The sequence below is a fragment of the Salvelinus namaycush genome, chromosome 3 (assembly GCF_016432855.1).
Source record: "Salvelinus namaycush isolate Seneca chromosome 3, SaNama_1.0, whole genome shotgun sequence".
NCBI classification, from domain to species: Eukaryota; Metazoa; Chordata; class Actinopteri; order Salmoniformes; family Salmonidae; genus Salvelinus; species Salvelinus namaycush.
In genome coordinates, this window is record NC_052309.1 from 17,955,718 (window position 1) to 17,975,480 (window position 19,763).

The 19,763-nt window shown below is 43.0% G+C and overlaps 1 protein-coding gene across 1 annotated transcript in view; it reads right to left on the minus strand.

Annotated features, from left to right (window-relative positions):
* Positions 1-432: 432 nt before the first annotated feature.
* Positions 433-19,763, minus strand: part of LOC120043152 (anthrax toxin receptor 1-like) — a 47,164-nt gene continuing 27,833 nt past the window's right edge. The window contains exons 10-18 of the mRNA XM_038987849.1: positions 17,075-17,173; positions 15,579-15,648; positions 12,997-13,075; positions 12,724-12,819; positions 8,618-8,659; positions 5,801-5,896; positions 5,509-5,676; positions 2,606-2,686; positions 433-897 (exon numbers count right to left, since the gene is read on the minus strand). Coding sequence (XP_038843777.1) covers positions 433-897; positions 2,606-2,686; positions 5,509-5,676; positions 5,801-5,896; positions 8,618-8,659; positions 12,724-12,819; positions 12,997-13,075; positions 15,579-15,648; positions 17,075-17,173 — 1,196 coding nt within the window. The remainder of the gene's footprint in view (positions 898-2,605; positions 2,687-5,508; positions 5,677-5,800; positions 5,897-8,617; positions 8,660-12,723; positions 12,820-12,996; positions 13,076-15,578; positions 15,649-17,074; positions 17,174-19,763) is intronic.

Sequence of the window (19,763 nt, forward strand, 5' to 3'; positions counted from 1 at the left end):
AGCTAGCTATAGTATATGAAAGGATGCCCAAGATCCTGGTCAGTTGGAATAGAGCACATGAAAAATCTAATGGAACTTTGTTTCACAGATCAATTGCTCAGCTTCTCTATGATACTCTGAGTAAAGTAGAAATCATTTCTGATGACTAGAGTTAAGCTTGCTGTCCTGCCTGTCCATCTGTTGATAGTGGTTTCGATTGGTGGAGGAGGAGAGAAAGGCACAGTATTCAGGGACCAGGGTCCATGCTGCTCAGTTCTTTGACGGTCCTTGCTATCTGGGTCCTTGGGATGTCCAACTCTGACGTCACCCCATTGAAGTTGAAATTGAAAATGGTAAGGGTTAAGGGTAGGGTTTAGGGTAGGGACGTCCCATGGACCCCGGATAGCAGTAACCGTTCTTTGACAGATGCTTTTGCCCTTCTCTTCTCTTTCCTCACAGGCATTGGTCAGACGGGTGTGGGGGAGGGCGAGAAGGGGGGGGAGCTCTGCATGGGGGTGGGGCCTGAGGGGGTGGGGGCAGCGAGCCAGTTGGGGAAGGGGGTGTGGCGGAGCTAATGGGTGGAGGGGTGGCAGGGCAAAATAGGGGAGGGGTGGGAGGGCAAAGGGGTGGAGGGGTGGGTGGAGAAACAGATGGGGGAGGACTTAGAGAAGTGGGGGGCAGAGCTCGGTTTGGAGGGGGGGTGTAAGGGGGAGGGGTGATGCAGGAGGGAGGGGGGGGAGTGGATGGCAGAGGTGGTAGAGTAGAGGTGGGAGAGGGGGGCATGTGGGAGAGGGTGCTGTGTGAGGAAGGGTGACTGTAGGTGTGAGGCAGACTGTAGATGGCTGTGGAGGGCTGGTTGTAGACTGGATAACGAGGTGCAGGGTAGGCTTTCACCCGGGTGAAGCTAATGCACCTGCCCTGTAAGTTAGGAGAGAGGGATACAACAGGGAAGAGTGCAATCAGAGGCAGTCATCAGAGTTTTACTGATGCATTGGCGTTATTGCACATCTCTGAATTATTTTATAACGTTTCCATGCAAAGTGGATTTATAGACCTTAGCGTCTCCATTCAAATAGGATCGGAAGGGAATAATACGACCAATCTCTCATTTTATTTGTTTTCCTTTCGGAATAATGTGCTGACTCCATCTTGTCTTCTGCTTAGCTATAAATGTCAAATTCAGTCAAAACAACAAGGAGATTTACTCAGGTAGCAACAGCTTCGGAAAGATGCGGAGAGGGGGAATTTTGTAGATGGTTTGCCCCATCCTCCTATCCACATCTGTCATTGAGACCATATAAAAATAAAACTCCCAGCTAGGCTAGAGTTACAGGAAGGTGGGGATGTGGGTAGTCATCTAACATTAATGGCTTCAGCAGATTAGAACACATTCCTTCAGGTTGGAGCAATACAGTATTAGCACCTCAGCCTGTAAATGCCAGGTTACTTTGAGCCTTCCTCGCAGCCACTCTGTCTGTGCACTGTTATAATGATTAACAGCTGCAACTTTTCTGCTCTATGATTTACTGCCTGGCTTGACATGGTTTAAAATATTAGGTTTTAAGATTATTTAATGAAGAAATGGGCAGTGAGGGCATTGAAAAGCAGTTTTAACAAATTTAGGGACTTAATTGGCGTTCAAAACTGCCAACGTGATGAGTGTGTAGGGAGGTAATGAAAATGCCCACTCTCCTCAACTGCCTGGTGGAATAGTTTAGATGAAGAAAAAAATGATTATAAAGGTTCTGGAAGAATCATCGCAAAAAAAACTAAGTGTAAAAAGAGAATAATAAAGGAAGAGGGTAAACTGAAGCCGAGCCCCTCTCTATTTTCCATGCTGTCTGCTTTGCTCCTCAGGATGTGGTCTTGGCTCCAGACCTTCCTATTTCCCTCACTTTTCCAGGAGTTTGAGTTCTTCTTTCTCTTGAGGATTTGCAACGGAATGGGCCTAGGCATTACGTAGTGTGGTCTCTGCCTCCTTAAAGGAGCAGTCTGTTGTTGGTTCATCCATTTTTGTCTCATAAATGTTTTATATGTACCCATTGATTCTTGAAGAAAGTAAATGCCTCATGAGCTTAGTTCTGTCGTACCCCATCAGAACCCAAAATATAAGCTTGTTTTACTCCAATGTTTGTAAACAAAGTAAATGTAAACACACACTATATAGCCTCAGAACATGGTTAAAGCTATACTTTTGATATCATGGATAGTTCATTGCTCTGTCTATGAATTTGAGAGTGGTTACACTTCTCCGTAACCATCCCTCAGCTTTTCACCAAAGCAGGGGCGGGGAAACACTTTAAAAAAAAATCAACTGCTGATTTCAACCGCTTTAACTGTTTCCTCTGATTGTATTTTTTTCATGCTTCTCTTGCATAACAGCATATCTAAGTGCTGGGCCAGTGGGCCTTATGATCCCTTAGAAGAGCTTTGAAAGAAAATCCCCTGTAAGCCATCATTCTCTGTCATATAGGTAAGCATCAGTCACACACTGGCTTTCTTATTGAGTTGCTAAAAGGGCTTTCCATGACTCTGCATATCCTTGTGTCAGCCCATACAGTGCAGTGACAGCAGGTAGCATGTGTTGGATGTGTCTTTCTCTATGCTGTTTGTCTTCGTGTCGTACCTTGTCTCCAGGATGGGGTCTCATCACAGACACCCTATCATAGCCTTTCCTCAGGAACACCCACAGAGCATCCAGCTTGCCCTGAACAAAGACAGGCACAGTAAAGGGAAGAGAAGAACGTTACATAATAGACAAACAACATGATAATACCAATAATATTGACTGCGTGGTTGCATGTCAGTTTCTTTACACTGCTGTGCTTTGTTTCTATACTGTATATGGTATAGTATACAGGTCTGTTGATCAGTCGGACTGTCTGTCTGTCTGCCTGGTGTTCTTTGTCCGTGGAAGTCTGTTTCCCTCGACATCATAATAGTCAAGGAGAAGGGTATATGTCTGTGTCTGTCTGTCTGGTGCTCTTTGTCCATGGAAAGCTGTGTCCCTCCACGTCATAGCAGTCAGGGAGGAGGGTAGGTAGAGATAAAGGGGAAGGAATGTATTGGGTTGGGACTAGCACCAGCTCCGCTCTTCTCTGCAGATTTCGTCCTCCCGAGGTCGGCTCAGTTCATGCCTGGTTCATATTACGGCTCATCCAGCTGACTGAGACGTTATGAAACAAACTTCCTGGAAATGTTGACGCTACAGGAACACTGCAACTAACTAAGAATTATTTTGATCATAGACATTTTTTGGGGGGTAATGGAATTTAGAGTGCATATGATTGCGTGTGTATGTGAGTGGAAGGTACTGCAATTTTGTTCTTGTTATTGCCCCACTCAATTACAAGAAATTTGAACTTGTATGGTATACCATACATGTTTTTGATCTTTTCCATGGAGTGTAGAGTGCATATGATGCACTTGTATTTCGATAGGAAGGTACTGCAATTTTGTTCTTGTTATTCCACTACTCAACTAGAAATTGTACCTTTTATGGTAGCCACCTCATGCAACCTGGCAACCAAGGGTGTATCCAATTTGTTGCTATTGTTTTTCAACTTCCTGCGCATTGACACCGCTGGTGATGGTAAATGTAAATGACAAAAATATCAAAAATATTTGATGCACACAGAATTGGAAAGATGTGTTAATTATCTGGTGTGGAAAATGATTGAAAACTCAACTTTTTTGTTTTTATGTAGTAATAGCACTCAGAAGATGATGAAGGGTTAGGAAAAGGCTATCCAGACATTCCTGACCTGCAAACCAATATTTCATTCAGAATTGGTTAAAATTAGGTCAGGGTTTTGGTTAAGGTAAGAGTCAGTTTTGGATTTTGGTCAGTCTTTTTGGGGGTCAGCAGTGTCCTTATAAATGCTCTTAGCATAATTAGCATTCCCCATAGGCATGACAGGTTAACGTTAGCTTTGTGGCACAACAGATTGTCTTCCTAAAATATTTCTGCGTTGTTTCTGTAATTTGTCAATGTTATTCTGTGTCTAACAACATGTCTTTTCAAGTATTGCTCTTTGATTGAAAATGGAAATAGCCTTTGTGGATAACGACTATTAGATACAGTGTAATTACGCTAGCTAGATAACCATCTATGTTGAGTCTATGGGAATGCTAATGTCGACATCCTACTACATGAGAATAAATGTTTTTATTTTTTCAACCCAAAAAATTTAACTTAGAATTAACATATCGTTTAGATTCTCTGCACTTTTAATAATTTTGGCAAATATAATTTATACACTACATGACAAAAAGTATGTAGACACCTGCTTGTTGAACATCTAATTTCAAAATCATGGGCATTAGTATGGAGTTGGTCCCCCTTTTGCAGCTATAACAGCCTCCCCTCTTCTGGGAAGGCTAGATGTTAGAACAATGCTACGGAGACTTGCTTCCATTCAGCCACAAGATCATTAGTGAGGTTGGGCACTAACGTTGGCCTGGGTCTCAGTCAGCGTTCTAATTCATCCCAAAGGTGTTCGATGGGGTTGAGTTCATGGCTCTGTGCAGGCCAGTCAAGTTCTTCCACACAGATCTCGACAAACCATTTCTGAATAGACCTCACTTTGTGCATGGGGGCATTGTCATGCTGAAACAGGAAAGGGCCTTCCTCAGACTGTTGCCACAAAGTTGGAAGCACAGAATTGTCTAGATTCTGTATGCTGTAGCGTTAAGATTTCCCTTCACTGGAACTAAGGGGCCTAGCCCAAACCATGAAAAACAGCCCCAGACTATTATTCATCCTCCACCAAACTTTACAGTTGGCACTATGCATTGGGGCAGGTAGCGTTCTCCTAGCATCCGCCAAACCCAGATTCGTCTGTCAAACTGCCGGATGGGAAAGCGTGATTCAACATTCCAGAGAATGCGTTTCCACTGCTCCAGAGTCCAACGGCGGCGAGCTTTACACCACTCCAGTCGACGCTTGGCATTGCGCATGGTGATCTTAGGCTTGTGTGCGGCTATTCGGGCATGGAAACCCATTTCATGAAGCTCCCAACAAACAGTAATTGTGCTGACGTTGTTTTCAGAGGCAGTTTGAAACTCGGTAGTGAGTGTTGCAACCGAGGACAGACGCTTCTGTTAGCTTGTGTGGCCTATCATTTTGCGGCTGAGCCGTTGTTGCTCCTAGACGTTTCCAGTTCACAATAACAGCACTTACACTTGACCGGGGCAGCTCTAGCAGGGCAGACATTTGAAGGACTTGTTGGAAAGGTGGCTTCCGAGGACGGTGCCACGTTGAAAGTCACTGAGCTCTACTGAATTCTACTGCCAATGTTTGGAGATTGCATGGCTGTGTGCACGATTTTATACACCTGTCAGAAACGCGTGTGGCTGAAATAGCCAAATCCATTCATTTGAAGGGGTGTTCACATTGTTTTGTATATATAGTGTATTTACCAACATCTCTTCACTGTGTAACAACAGGCCGGAATGGGTCTTAAGTTGGAAAACAACCACATTTGATCAGGAACTGGGCGTGGCTACGTAACATAAAGTGAACAGTACCTTTATAGGGGAGTACCATTTCTGGGGACTGATGGGTTTGTGCATGCCGTTGTTGAGAGTGCGTGTTGGTGCCATGTCAAACTCCTGCTCTGGCATCTTGACGCGGGCATTCTTGGCTTTCTCTAGTTTGGCCCCCTCCTCAGTAGAACCCTTATCGCCCCAGCGGACCTGAACAGGGACAGGCAACAACAGTCAGTGGCAGGGTAATGGTAATATAATGAGCAGAGCTGAGCCGTAATTGGATGAAGGGCACAGCAGCCCGGGCACAACAGTCAGTGCATTTCTTTCTCACCTCCATTCTCTTGATGCCACCCACACCTCGGCCACCGTAGTATGAGGCATCCACAGTGGGCCACCTCTTCTTGGGATACCCGTCCTCGTCCTCGTCCTTACAATAGAAGAAAAAGAGATCCGTCTTATGGTACCCTTGCCCTATAATGTTCACGATATCAGATGCCTTCAACTCAACCAGTGATATTGTTGCAAACAAGCAAGGCAGAGGTCATGCTAAACTTGATGTCCTGGTCAAGTTCAACAGAGTCTCACAAATATATACAGTACCAGTCAAAAGTTTGGACACACCTAAGGGTTTTCCTTTATTTTTTACTATTTTCTACATTGTAGAATAATAGTGAAGACATCAAAACTATGAAATAACACATATGGAATCATGTAGTAACCAAAAAAGTGTTAAACAAATCAAAATATATATTTTTATATTTGAGATTCTTCAAAGTAGCCACTCTTTGCCTTGATGACAGCTTTGCACACACTTGGCATTCTCTCAACCAGCTTCATGAGGTATTCACCCGGAATGCATTTCAATTAACAGGTGTGCCTCGTTAAATGTTCATTTGTGGAATTTCTTTATTTCTTAATGCGTTTGAACCATTCAGTTGTGCTGTAACAAGGTAGGGTTGGTTTACAGAAGATAGCCCTATTTGGTAAAAGACCAAGTCCATATTATGGCAAGAACAGCTCAAATAATTAAAGAGAAACGACAGTCCGTCATTACTTTAAGACATGAAGGTCAGTCAATCTGGAAAATGTCAAGAACTTTGAAAGTTTCTTCAAATGCAGTCGCAAAAACCGTCAAGCGCTATGATGAAACTGGCTCTCATGAGGACCGCCACAGGAAAGGAAGACCCAGAGTTACCTCTGCTGCAGAGGATAAATTCATTAGAATAACTGCACCTCAGATTGTAGCCCAAATAAATGCTTCACAGAGTTCAAGTAACAGACACATCTCAACATCAATTGTTCAGAGGAGACTGTGTGAATCAGGCCTTCACAGTCGAATTGCTGCAAAGAAACCACTACTAAAGGACACCAATAAAAAGAAGAGACTGGCTTGGGCCAAGAAACACGAGCAATGTACATTAGACCGGTAGAAATCTGTCCTATGGTCTGATGAATCCAAATTTGATATTTTTGGTTCGAACCACACTTAACCAGCATGGCTACCACAGTGATACGCCAACCCATCTGGTTTGCGCTTAGTGGGACTATCATTTCTTTTTCAACAGGACAATGACCCAAAACACACCTCCAGGCTGTCTAAGGGCTATTTGACCAAGAAGGAGAGTGATGGAGTGCTGCATCTGGCCTCAACAATCACCCGACCTCAACCCAACTGCGATGGTTTGGGTTGAGTTGGACCGCAGGGTGAAGGAAAAGCAGCCAACCTGTGCTCAGCATATGTGGGAACTCCTTCAAGGCTGTTGGAAAAGCATTCCAGGTAAAGCTGGTTGAGAGAATGCCAAGAGTGTGCAAAAGTGTCATCAAGGCAAAGGATGGCTACTTTGAAGAATCTAAGATATTTTTTGATTTGTTTAACACTTTTTTGGTTACTGCTTTATTCCATAGGTGTTATTTCATAGTTTCGATGTCTTCACTATTATTCTACAATGTAGAAAATAGTAAAAATTAAGAAAAACCCTTGAATGAGTAGGTGTGTCCAAACTATTGAATGGTACTGTATGTAACATGGCATCCCTGTGGTGTGTGACCATGAAGTCTCCCTGTTAGAAACTGCAGCCGCATCTAAGAGCCTGAAAACAGTTACAGTATACAGTAACTAAACTTGTAGCATGACTAAACTCCTCTCTCTACCTAAAGAGCTGGGCTGCTATCCAGTTTACTGGACAGAAAGTCAAACAACTCCATCCATCTGGAATAATGTCAGACCAATCTGCCCTGTCAGGTCCTGGCTGCATTGCCCCTCTCACCTACAGCTGCAGTCCAGTCACTTTCTTGGTTGGTGGTCCACATGCAGACAGAGTGTTCTTTGGCAGGAGAGCCAGGAGGCCAACCTCCCCTTACAATTTTTTAAAATATATATATATGATATTTGCCATTTAGCAGATTTTTTTTCCAAAGTGACTTACAGTCATGCATGCATACATTTTGCGTACGGGTGGTTCTGGAAATCAAACCCACTATCCTAACGTTGCAAGCGCCATTCTCTGCAAACTGAGCTACAGAGGACTGAAATGGTGCTGTAAAGATCAGGACCTTGGGTGATTGACTGACCTTGTGCTTTTTTTTTTTACCGGTGTGATTTCTTTAGGTAAAGAAGGGAGTTTAGTTTGTGTGTGTGTGAGCGAGAGAGAGAAACCTCATTTAGCCTGACCATGGCTTTTTGTGTTGCCTCTATATTATCTTCCATAACTACCCACTGGGCACACACGTCAATTCAACGTCTATTCCACGTTGGTTCAATGCAACTTCATTGTAATGACATGGAAACAACGTTGATTCAACCAGTGTGTCCCGAGTGGGTACCCTCCTCGGGTACCAGTCCCTATGCCCTGCTACATTTTGAAACCAACTCATGTTGTTCTGATTGATGACATCGATGCCTCAATGCTCAACGTCTGCTTCTGTCGGGTTAAAATAGAAAATGACAGCTGTGAGTCAATAACTCTATCTAATCCCTATTATGCTCCTGCAGGTTCAGAGCCCTTTGAGGCAGAGACAGCTGGCTGTTTCAGAGCAGACAACAGGAGACAGAGAGAGACACAGTGAGCCTTATAACAGGGTATGATAGTAATGTTTCAACTCTACAAGGTCTAGAAACAAAGTATATGAGACTACAAGATTTACTCACTGAGCTGTCCTCCAGTACCGGAGGTGGAGGCTCATGGATGATCTGCAAAGATGGAAAAAGAAACTGAATCATAATCATGAAAAATTATGTTTTCCATTGGCATACTGTACTATACGGTACAGGAAATTAGTTTGAATTTGAGAGTGTGATAATGAGAGAATGGTTTGATGACAGAGTGTTACCTACAGTGCCTAGTGAAAGTCTACAGTACACACCCCTTGCACGGTCTTTACAGAGGGTTTATTTGCTGTATTGTCATGCAGAATCACTTAACAGCCTTACTGCAAACAAAATGGATGATTTGTAATGGATTTTTTAACATAGGCATTCTTCTTTTCACTTTTTCATACAGGCCAGTCATGTGGAGTGAATGCAATGTTGTTGATCCTCTTTATTTTCAAGTATTGTGGCGGCAACATCATGTTATGGGTACGCTTGTCACCGGCAGGGACTGGGGAGTTTCTCAGGATAAAAAAAACATGAAAGGAGCTAAGTGCAAAATCAAATCAAATGTTATTGGTCACATACACAAGGTTAGCAGATGTTAATGCGAGTGTTGCTAAATGCTTGTGCTTCTAGTTCCGACCATGCAGTAATATCTAACAAGTAATCTAACAATTTCACAACAACTACCTTATACACACAAGTGTAAAGGAATGAATAAGGATATGTACATATAAATATATGGATGAGCGATGGCCGAACGGCATAGGCAAGATGCAGTAGATGGTATAGAGTACAGTATATACGTATGAAATGAGTAATGTAGGGTATGTAAACATTATATAAAGTGGCATTGTTTAAAGTGACTAGTGATAGATTTATTACATCCAATTTTCAATTATTAAAGTGGCTAGAGATTTGAGTCAGTATGTTGGCATCAGCCACTCAATGTTAGTGATGGCTGTTTAACAGTCTGATGGCCTTGAGATAGAAGCTGTTTTTCAGTCTCTCGGTCCCAGCTTTGATGCACCTGTACTGACCCCGCCTTCTGGATGATAGCGGGGTGAACACCAGTGGCTCGGGTGGTTGTTGTCCTTGATGATCTTTTTGGCCTTCCTGTGACATCGGGTGGTGTAGGTGTCTTGGAGGGCAGGTAGTTTGCCCCCGGTGATGCGTTGTGCAGACCTCACTACCATCTGGAGAGCCTTGTGGTTGTGGGCGGAGCAGTTGCCGTACACAGCCCGACAGGATGCTCTCGATTGTGCATCTGTAAAAGTTTGTGAGTGCTTTTGGTGACAAGCCAAATTTCTTCAGCCTCCTGAGGTTGAAGAGGCGCTTTCTTCACCACGTTGTCTGTGTGGGTGGACCATTTCAGTTTGTGCGGGATGTGTACGCCGAGGAACTTAAAACTTTCCACCTTCTCCACTACTGTCCTGTCGATGTGGATAGGGGGGTGCTCCCTCTGCTGTTTCCTGAAGTCCACGATCATCTCCTTTGTTTTGTTGATGCTGAGTGTGAGGTTGTTTTCCTGACACCACACTCCGAGGGCCCTGACCTCCTCCCTGTAGGCCGTCTCGTCATTGTTGGTAATCAAGCCTACCACTGTAGTGTCGTCTGCATACTTGATTATTGAGTTGACTGCGTGGCCATGTACGCCTCCATGGGTGAACAGGGAGTACAGGAGAGGGCTGAGAACGCACCCTTGTGGGGCCCCAGTGTTGAGGATCAGCGGGGTGGAGATGTTGTTTCCTACCCTCACCACCTGGGGGCGGTCCGTCAGATGGTCCAGGACCCAGTTGCACAGGGCGGGGTCGAGACCCAGCGCCTCGAGCTTAATGACGAGTTTGGAGGGTACTATGGTGTTAAATGCTGAGCTGTAGTCGATGAACAACATTCTTACATAGGTATTCCTCTTGTCCAGATGGGTTAGGGCAGTGTGATTGCGATTGTGTTGTCTGTGGACCTATTGGGGCGGTAAGCAAATTGGAGTGGGTCTAGGGTGTCAGGTAGGGTGGAGGTGATATGATCCTTGACTATTCTCTCAAAGCACTTCATGATGACGGAAGTGAGTGCTACGGGGCGATAGTCGTTTAGCTCAGTTACCTTAGCTTCCTTGGGAACCGGAACAATGGTGGCCCTCTTGAAGCATGTGTGAACAGCAGACTGGGATAGGGATTGATTGAATATGTCCGTAAACACACCAGCCAGCTGGTCTGCGCATGCTCTGAGGATGCGGCTAGGGATGCCGTCTGGGCCTGCAGCCTTGCGAGGGTTAACACGTTTAAATGTTTTACTCACGTTGGCTGCGGTGAAGGAGAGTCCGCAGGTTTTGGTAGCGGGCCGTGTCGGTGGCACTGTATTGTCCTCAACGCGAGCAAAGAAGTTGTTTAGTTTGTCTGGGAGCGAGACATCTGGGTCGCAATGGGGCTGGTTTTCTTTTTGTAGTCCGTGACTGACTGTAGACCCTGCCACATTCCTCTCGTGTCTGAGCCGTTGAATTGCGACTCTACTTTGTCTCTATACTGACGCTTAGCTTGTTTGATTGCTTGCAGAGGGAATAGCTACACTGTTTGTATTCGGTCATGTTTCCGGTCGCCTTGCCCTGATTTAAAACCAGTGGTTCGTGCTTTCAGTTTTGCGCGAATGCTGCCATCAATCCACGGTTTCTGGTTGGGGAAGGTTTTAATAGTCGCTGTTGGTACAACATCACCGATGCACTTGCTAATAAACTCGCTCACCGAATCAGCTTATACATCAATGTTGTTGTTCGACGCTATCCGGAACATATCCCAGTCCACGTGATCGAAGCAATCTTGAAGCGTGGAATCAGATTGGTCGGACCAGCGTTGAACAGACCTGAGCACGGGTGTTTCCTCTTTTACTTTCTGTCTATAGGCTGGGAGCACCAAAATGGAGTCGTGGTCAGATTTGCCGAAAGGAGGGTGAGGGATGGCTTTGTATGCGTCGCGGAAGTTAGAGTAACAATGATCCAGATCCAGGTTAAATGTTAGAGGAAAACCCGCCGTAGTCTTCTGAGAACCTAACCCCGGGATAGTTTTATTTTTCAGCGAGACAATTACATGCATTTTAATGCCAAAGACACACCAGACTGGCTTTCCGAGGTGGTGAGTGTTCCTGAATGTTCCAGTCTCAGTCTTGACTTAAATCTGCTTGAAAATCAGAGACATGGTTTGAATATTGCTGTCCTACAATTATTCCCAACCAAATTTACTGAACTTGAGCAATTTTTACAAAAACAATAGATATACAATGAGTATACAAAACATTAAGAACTGCTCTCTCCATTACATAGATTGACCAGGTGAATCCAGGTGAAAGCTATGATCCCTTATTGATCTCACTTGTTAAATCCACTTCAGTCAGTGTAGATGAAGGGGAAGAGACAGGTTAAATAAGGATTTTTAAACCTTGAGGCAATTGATACATGGCTTGTGTATGTGTGCCATTCAGTTAGTGGAATGGGCAAGACAAAATATTTAAGTGCCTTTTGAACAGGATATGGTAGTAGGTGCCAGGCGCACCGGTTTGTGTCAAGAACTGTAACGTAACGAGTTTTTCACGCTCAACAGTTTCCCATGCGTATCAAGAGTGGTCCACCACCCAAAGGACATCCAGCCAACTTGACACAACTGTGGGAAGCATTGGAGTCAACATGGGCCAGCATCCCTGTGGAATGCTTTCGAGAACTTGTAGAGTCCGTGCCCTGATGAATTGAGGCTTTTCTGAGGGCGAAAGGGGGGTTGCAACTCAATATTAGGAAGGTGGTCTTAACGTTTGGTATGCTCGGTGTTTGTTGTCCTAAGAGATGTGCAAAGTTGGTAGAATCGTATTCAAAATGATACACAGCTGTAATGGATGCCAGTATTAACTCTGGGGTGTGAAAAAATATCAAATTGAATCACTTTTTAGATGTAATTTTAAAGCTGCAAAACATGAAGACTGTGCAAGGGGTGTGTAGACTTTCACTAGCGACTATATTAATTTTTTGTATGTTTGTTTTTAGAGGTACTGTAGATGAAACACAATCTCATGAACAAATACTGCTGTGTACTGCAATATCCCAATATACACACACACTTCACGAAATGATTACAAAAAGTATCTCCTCATGGACCTTCATTGGGACAAGATGGCTGACGTACCACTGTGCAGCAGAGAGGCCAGAACCACCAGAGCAGAGCCAGCGTCAGGAGGAGCAGCAGGATGAGCAGAGCTATGGCCAAGAATGTCCCGTCAGACTGTGGGAGGCCAAGAGAGGAAATAAGGTCAGAACCTGGTGTACGTAAACTAAAATCTGTGTTTGAACACAAGCTATATTACCCCCCAGGAATAGACATGGAAGAGTACAGTACTAAAATGAGTCAAACATTTAGAAGCACAACACTGTAGAGAAGTGGTGAGGGGTTGATACTTACACAGCTGACAGAGGTGATGGTGACAGAACTAGATATGAAACTCAGGCCATTGTTCATACTGACGTGGAGGGTAGCTGCCCTGAGGGAGGTGAGAGGAAGGTGAGGGGTGAGGTGACTGCACTGTTTGTATATTTTGCTCTAATATCCTTCAACACATCTCTGTTTTAATTTCAGAGACCGACTGCTTTTCTGAGAAAATACAGTTAAAGTCGGAAGTTTGCAAACACCTTAGCCAAATACATTTAAACTCAGTTTTTCACAATTCCTTACATTTAATCCTAGTAAAAAATCCCTGTTTTAGGTCAGTTAGGATCGCCACTTTATTTTAAGAATGTGAAATGTCAGAATAATAGTAGAGAGAGATTTATTTCACCTTATATTTCTTTCATCACATTCCCAGTGGGTCAGAAGTTTACATACACTCAATTAGTATTTGGTAGCATTGCCTTTTTAAATTGTTTAAGTTGGGTCAAACATTTCAGGTAGACTTCCACAAGCTTCCCACAATAAGTTGGGGGAATTTTGGCCCATTCCTCCTGACAGAGCTGGTGTAACTGAGTCAGGTTTGTAGGCCTCCTTACTCGCACACACTTTTTCAGTTCTGCCCACAGATTCTCAATGGGATTGAGGTCAGTGCTTTGTGATGGCCACTCCAATACCTTGACCTTTTTGTCCTTAATTAAGCCATTTTGCCACAATTTTGGAAGTATGCTTGGGGTCATTGTCCAGTTGGAAGAACCATTTGCGATCAAGCTTTAACTTCCTGACTGATGTCTTGAGATGTTGCTTCAATATATCCACATAATTTTCCTACCTCATGATGCCATCTATTTTGTGAAGTGCACCAGGCCCTCCTGCAGCAAAACACCCCCACAACATGATGCTGCCACCCCCGTGCTTCATGATTGGGGTGGTGTTCTTCGGCTTGCAAGCCCCCCCTTTTTCCTCCAAACATAACGATGGTCATTATGGCCAAACAGTTCTATTTTTGTTTCATCAGACCAGAGGACATTTCTCCAAAAAGTACGATCTTTGTCCCCATGTGCAGTTGCAAACTGTAGTCTGGCTTTTTTTATGGCGGTTTTGGAGCAGTGGCTTTTTCCTTGCTGAGCGGACTTTCAGGTTATGTCGATTTAGGACTTGTTTTACTGTGGATATAGATTTTTTTGTACATGTTTCCTCCAGCATCTTCACAAGGTCCTTTGCTGTTGTTCTGGGATTGATTTGCACTTTTTGCACCAAAGTACGTTCATCTCTAGGAGATAGAATGCATCTCCTTCCTGAGCGGTATGACGGCTGCATGGTCCCATGGTGTTTATACTTGCGTACTATTGTTTGTACAGATGAACGTGGTACCTTCAGGTGTTTGGAAATTGCCCCCAAGGATGAACCAGACTTGTGGAGGTCTACAATTGTTTTTCTGAGGTCTTGGTGGATTTCTTTTGATTTTCCCATGATGTCAAGGAAAGAGGCACTGAGTTTGAAGGTAGGCTTTGAAATACATCCACAGGTACACCTCCAATTGACTCAAATGATGTCAATTAGCCTATCAGAAGCTTCTAACGCCATGACATCATTTTCTGGTTAAAGACACTGTCAACTTAGTGTATGTAAACTTCTGACCCACTGGAATTGTGATACAGTGAGTTATAAGTGAAATAATCTGTCTGTAAACAATTGTTGGAAAAATTACTTGTGTCATTCACAAAGTAGAAGTCCTAACCGACTTGCCAAAACTATAGTTTGTTAACAAGAAATTTGTGGAGTGGTTGAAAAACGAGTTTTAATGACTCCAACCTAACACGGAACACAAACCGGCTGCGCAAGTGCGCCATCGTGCAGACATTTTATTTTGTCCCCCCACATCAAACACGATCACGACACGCAGGTTAAAATTTAAAGGTCGAAAAGCATTAAACATTTATGGCAATTTAGCTAGTTAGCTTGCACTTGCTAAATAATTTGTCCTATTTAGCTAGCTTGCTGTTGCTAGCTAATTTGTGCTGGGAAATAAACATTGAGTTGTTATTTTACCCAAAATGCACAAGGTCCTCTACTCCGACAATTAATCCACACATAAAACGGTTAACCGAATCGTTTCTAGTCATCTCTCATCCTTCCAGGCTTTTTCATCTTTGAACTTATATGGTGATTGGCATCTAAACTTTCATAGTATTACTACACCGACCGGCAACACAGTTCGTCTTTCAATCACCCACGTGGGAAAAACCAATGACGAGATGTTACGTGGGGTACCTGCTTCTATAAACCAATGAGGAGATGGGAGAGGCAGGACTTGCAGCGCGATCTGCGTCAGAAATACGCTTGCGAGCAATGTGTGTGCAATAACTGAATTTCTAAATTTATTTTGCAACGGTCGCGCACGCGACGCAAGCGGTGTGGTCAGCCTATAAGTGTATGTAAACTTCCGACTTCAACTGTATGTCTTGAAAGCAAAGGAGATGTCATTGTGTGTAATGGGTATGTAAAATAATATATATGTTTATCTTAGCATTTCATGAGTTGGGTTTGGCATGCATCAATTAAAGCAGTGAGGATGTGAGAGTTAAACAGTCACTTACGTCCCCTCCTCCTCCAATACTGGAGCTGGACACAGCAGGTAGGTGTCTCTCACGACCAATGGTCTTTTCACTATGGGATTATAGAAGAGAATGCATTGTATTATGTGTATATGAATACCTAATACTGTGGATAATGTGCCTCATTATAAATCCTATACAGTAGCTATGCATCCAGCTAGAGTTGCATGGAAATCAAATCTAAAATAAAATCAACAAAATACAGTACAGTAGCTAATTCATTACCAAACGTTGCTATTAATTGAACTATTTATCTTAGTTAAAGTATCATAGTTTCAAAGATTTGTAGATCAAAGAGTGCTTCAAAGACTAGAGTTGAAATTGAAATACTTTGAGACCAATTGTGAAAATTCCTTTCTTTGTTATTGTCTTTGTGGCCCTTTACTTGTGGAAAATGAAGCAACTGAAATCCTTCAGAGTGAGTGTGGTTTATTTACCCTGGCCGAGAGAACGTTCAGTGTGTGCATATGGCACATAAGATCCACATTCCTTCTGTACATCTGAGAAGCCTTAAGTATTCAACCAGATGAAGTAAAGTGAGGCCGCGCGCGTGTGTGTGTGTGTGTGTGTGTAGGGGAGTGAGGAAGGACAGACCAGAAATCATTAGGATTTGTAATAACAGTGGGCATGCTATAACCCCCGCCTGCTTGTGGCTAAATCAAACGTAGCCCCATTTCGCGTAATGCCTCAGGGAAGAATGCAGAAATGTTTCTTCAGTGTAAAGAATTGGACTACTCTCTACTGAATATTGCTTGTCAAAGGATATTATTGCAAGTCCCTTATCCATGGAACTTTTGGAGATTCTAGATGAAATAAACCCTTGCCCTTAAAGCTTCAGAGAGCCTTCTACCTAGCTTATCAGAGACAATGAGGCTACAGCAGATGTGCTAGATCAGTTTTGGATGAGTGAAAGGAACAAAGAAACCTCATTACATCTCCAACTCAGATCTCTTTGTGCACTGCTGCCGACTCCATTGGTGTGGAATTTGCAACCAGACAGTGGTTTGCAACTTTGGAGCGAGGGTAATCTCTTGCATCAAAATATTTGTGCCACAAGTGCAAAGAAGTCCTTTCTTGGTCCAATGTCCTGTCATGTGTAGGGCACCTTGTGGGATACTGCTGTTCTACATTGGCCCAATGAAATGGTTTGGTAAGGAACAGAAGACAGGGAGAAATTGTCTTGAGAACCCAACTGGTTTGATCTAATGAGCTTTCAGGCTCATTCCTTTAGGTTCTTTCGTTCAGGATGTTTGAAATCCTTCTCTTTTGTATTTGCCTGTTTCTTAGTCACAGTCAATAACAGCCAACTCACTGTGACATTGTTGAAACAAATCTCTTTCTAAGCCTCATTACCCTGCACTCAGAACCTTGTGTGAAAGTTAGAGATTCTTTCCAGATCATTCAAAACAGGGGTGTTACTGATGGGATTCATTAAGGTTAATGGTCGGTAAATTGTAGATACCGTAACTTCTACTTACTCAAAGTGAGAGTGTCGTTAATGCGGAAGCTACAAAGGACCTTCCCCACCTCGCGGGCATGTGAGAAACCATTTCCTTTCACTACCACCTGGAAGGACTCTAAGCCAGGATGAAAGGGAGAGAACAATCATCAATGCCATCTGTTCACCTTGATAATCAAAAGTAAAGTGGAATTACAGTTGATAATGATATTTTCAAATCCTTATTTCCTGAGGCCAAAAGCTTTCCAATTATCCATAATGATACATCCCACTGGGCACACCACGTCATTTCAACGTGGATAATTGGGTAATATTTGGTAGATGCATTGATCAATGAGATTCCAAATAATTTTCATCCACTCAAAAAAAAAGTTTGGGGAATTCCCAACGTGTTATCACTATGCCTTCAACCATCTAAAAGCACAATTCAATTCCAATGGAAATCATTGTCTGATTTCTGGTTTAGTTGTTACCTAAATGTGTTATCAATGCGCTTTCAACCATTTAAAAGCACAACAACATTTAAATGTAATACAATGTCAGATGTTTTGTTTATTTATACAACAACTTAGTGTTATCAATGTGCGTCATCTAATAGCACAACCAAATGACCTGGATTGCAATTGAGATTGCATTAAACTACATGGTGCAAGTGATCAATGCCATATGCGATTCTGTTCAGATAACTGTAGCAATTGTGAAGATTTCCACAGAACTGCGACCCTGAACATGCACGATTTCTATGATTACATAAGACATTTTACACAAACCTCAAAATGTGCCATGGATGTGTTACAAATTTTAAGTTTGATTAAATACTGTTACATTAGTTTGTACGATAGCCTTAACATTAAGCTATTTACTGTCTTACAAAAGTAATATTGAATTGTGTTTGGTTGACAATGCAACCAAATATAAACATTTAAAGGAGATGTATGTATCTATTACTTGGATAGTTCAATCTGAGCCACTGCCTTAATCTGCTTATTTTTTTATTTTTTTAAACTTTTATACGCTTGAAACCCTAGGCCTATATGTATTGTCTATTTTTAGAATGTAAACAATAGCTGTTGATGACTTCCCAAATGCTATATACTGTAGGCCTAAATATGGTTACATATAATTTGCTCTTTTGAACCTACCGTTTGGAATGACTTAGATAGCAACAGTGAATCTATTAAGTGGAGACATCTCAACAATTATTCTCATGATAACACATGGTCATAGTCAAATATCAACGCTAAGCAGGGCTGGGTTTGGTTAAAGCCTTAGATGGGAGACTGAAGAGATAGCTGAAGATACAGCGCATTTGGAAGGTATTCAGACCACTTTACTTTTTCCCACATTTTGTTACGTTACAGCCTTATTCTAAAATGGATTAAATAGTTTGTTTTCCTCATCAATCTGAACACAATACCCCATAATGACAAAGCAAAAACAGTATAGATTTTTTTCTTCTTCAAATAAGTAAAAATAAAAATTGAAATTTACATATGTATTCAGACCCTTTACTTTACTTTGTTGAAGCACCTTTGGCAGCGATTACAGGTTCAAGTCAAATCAAGTCAAATGTTATTTGTCACGTGCCGAATACAACAGGTGTAGTAGACCTTACAGTGAAATGCTTACTTACGAGCCCTTAATTAACCAACAATTCAGTTTTAAGAAAAAAATAAAGAAATAAAAGTAATAAATAATTAAGAGCAGTAATAAAACAACAATAGTGAGGTTATATACAATGGGTACCGGTACAGAGTCAATGTGCGGGGGCATCGGTTAGTCGAGGTAATTGAAGTATTATATACATGCACTGTAGGTAGAGTTATTTAAGTGACTTATGCATAGATAATAACAGAGAGTAGTAGCAGCGTAAAAGAGTGAAGAGGTGGTGCAGGGGGGGGGGGGGGGGGGGGGGGGGGGGGTCAATGCAAATAGTCTGGGTAGCCATTTGATTAGATGTTCAGGAGTCTTATGGCTTGGAAGTAGAAGCTGTTTAGAAGCCTCTTGGACCTAGACTTGGCGCTCCGGTACCGCTTGGCGTGCGGTAGCAGGGTCAACAGTCTATGACTATGGTGGCTGGAGTCTTTGACCATTTTTAGGGCCTTCCTCTGACACTGCCTGGTATAGAGGTCCTGGATTGCAGGAAGCTTGGCCCCAGTGATGTACTGGGCTGTACGCACTACCCTCTATAGTGCCTTGCGGTCGGAGGCCGAACAGTTGAACCGCTGTTGTCATCTGCAAACTTAATGATGGTGATGGAGTCATGCCTGGCCTTGCAGTCATGAGTGAACAGAGAGTACAGGATGGGACTGAGCACGCACCCCTGAGGGGCCCCCGTGTTGAGGATCAGCGTGGCTGATGTGTTGTTACCTACCCTTACCATCTGGGGGCGGCCCGTCAGGAAGTCCAGGATCCAGTTGCAGAGGGAGGTGTTTAGTCCCAGGGTCCTTAGCTTAGTGATAAGCTTTGAAGGCACTATGGTGTTGAACGCTGAGCTGTAGTCAATTAATAGCATTCTCACATAGGTGTTCCTTTTGTCCAGGTGTGAAAGGGCAGTGTGGAGTGCAATCGCGATTGCATCATCTGTGGATCTGTTGGGGCGGTATGCTTGAAACATGTTGGGATTACAGTCTCAGACAGGGAGAGGTTGAAAATGTCAGTGAAGACACTTGCACGTTGGTCAGCTCATGCTCGGAGTACATGTCCTG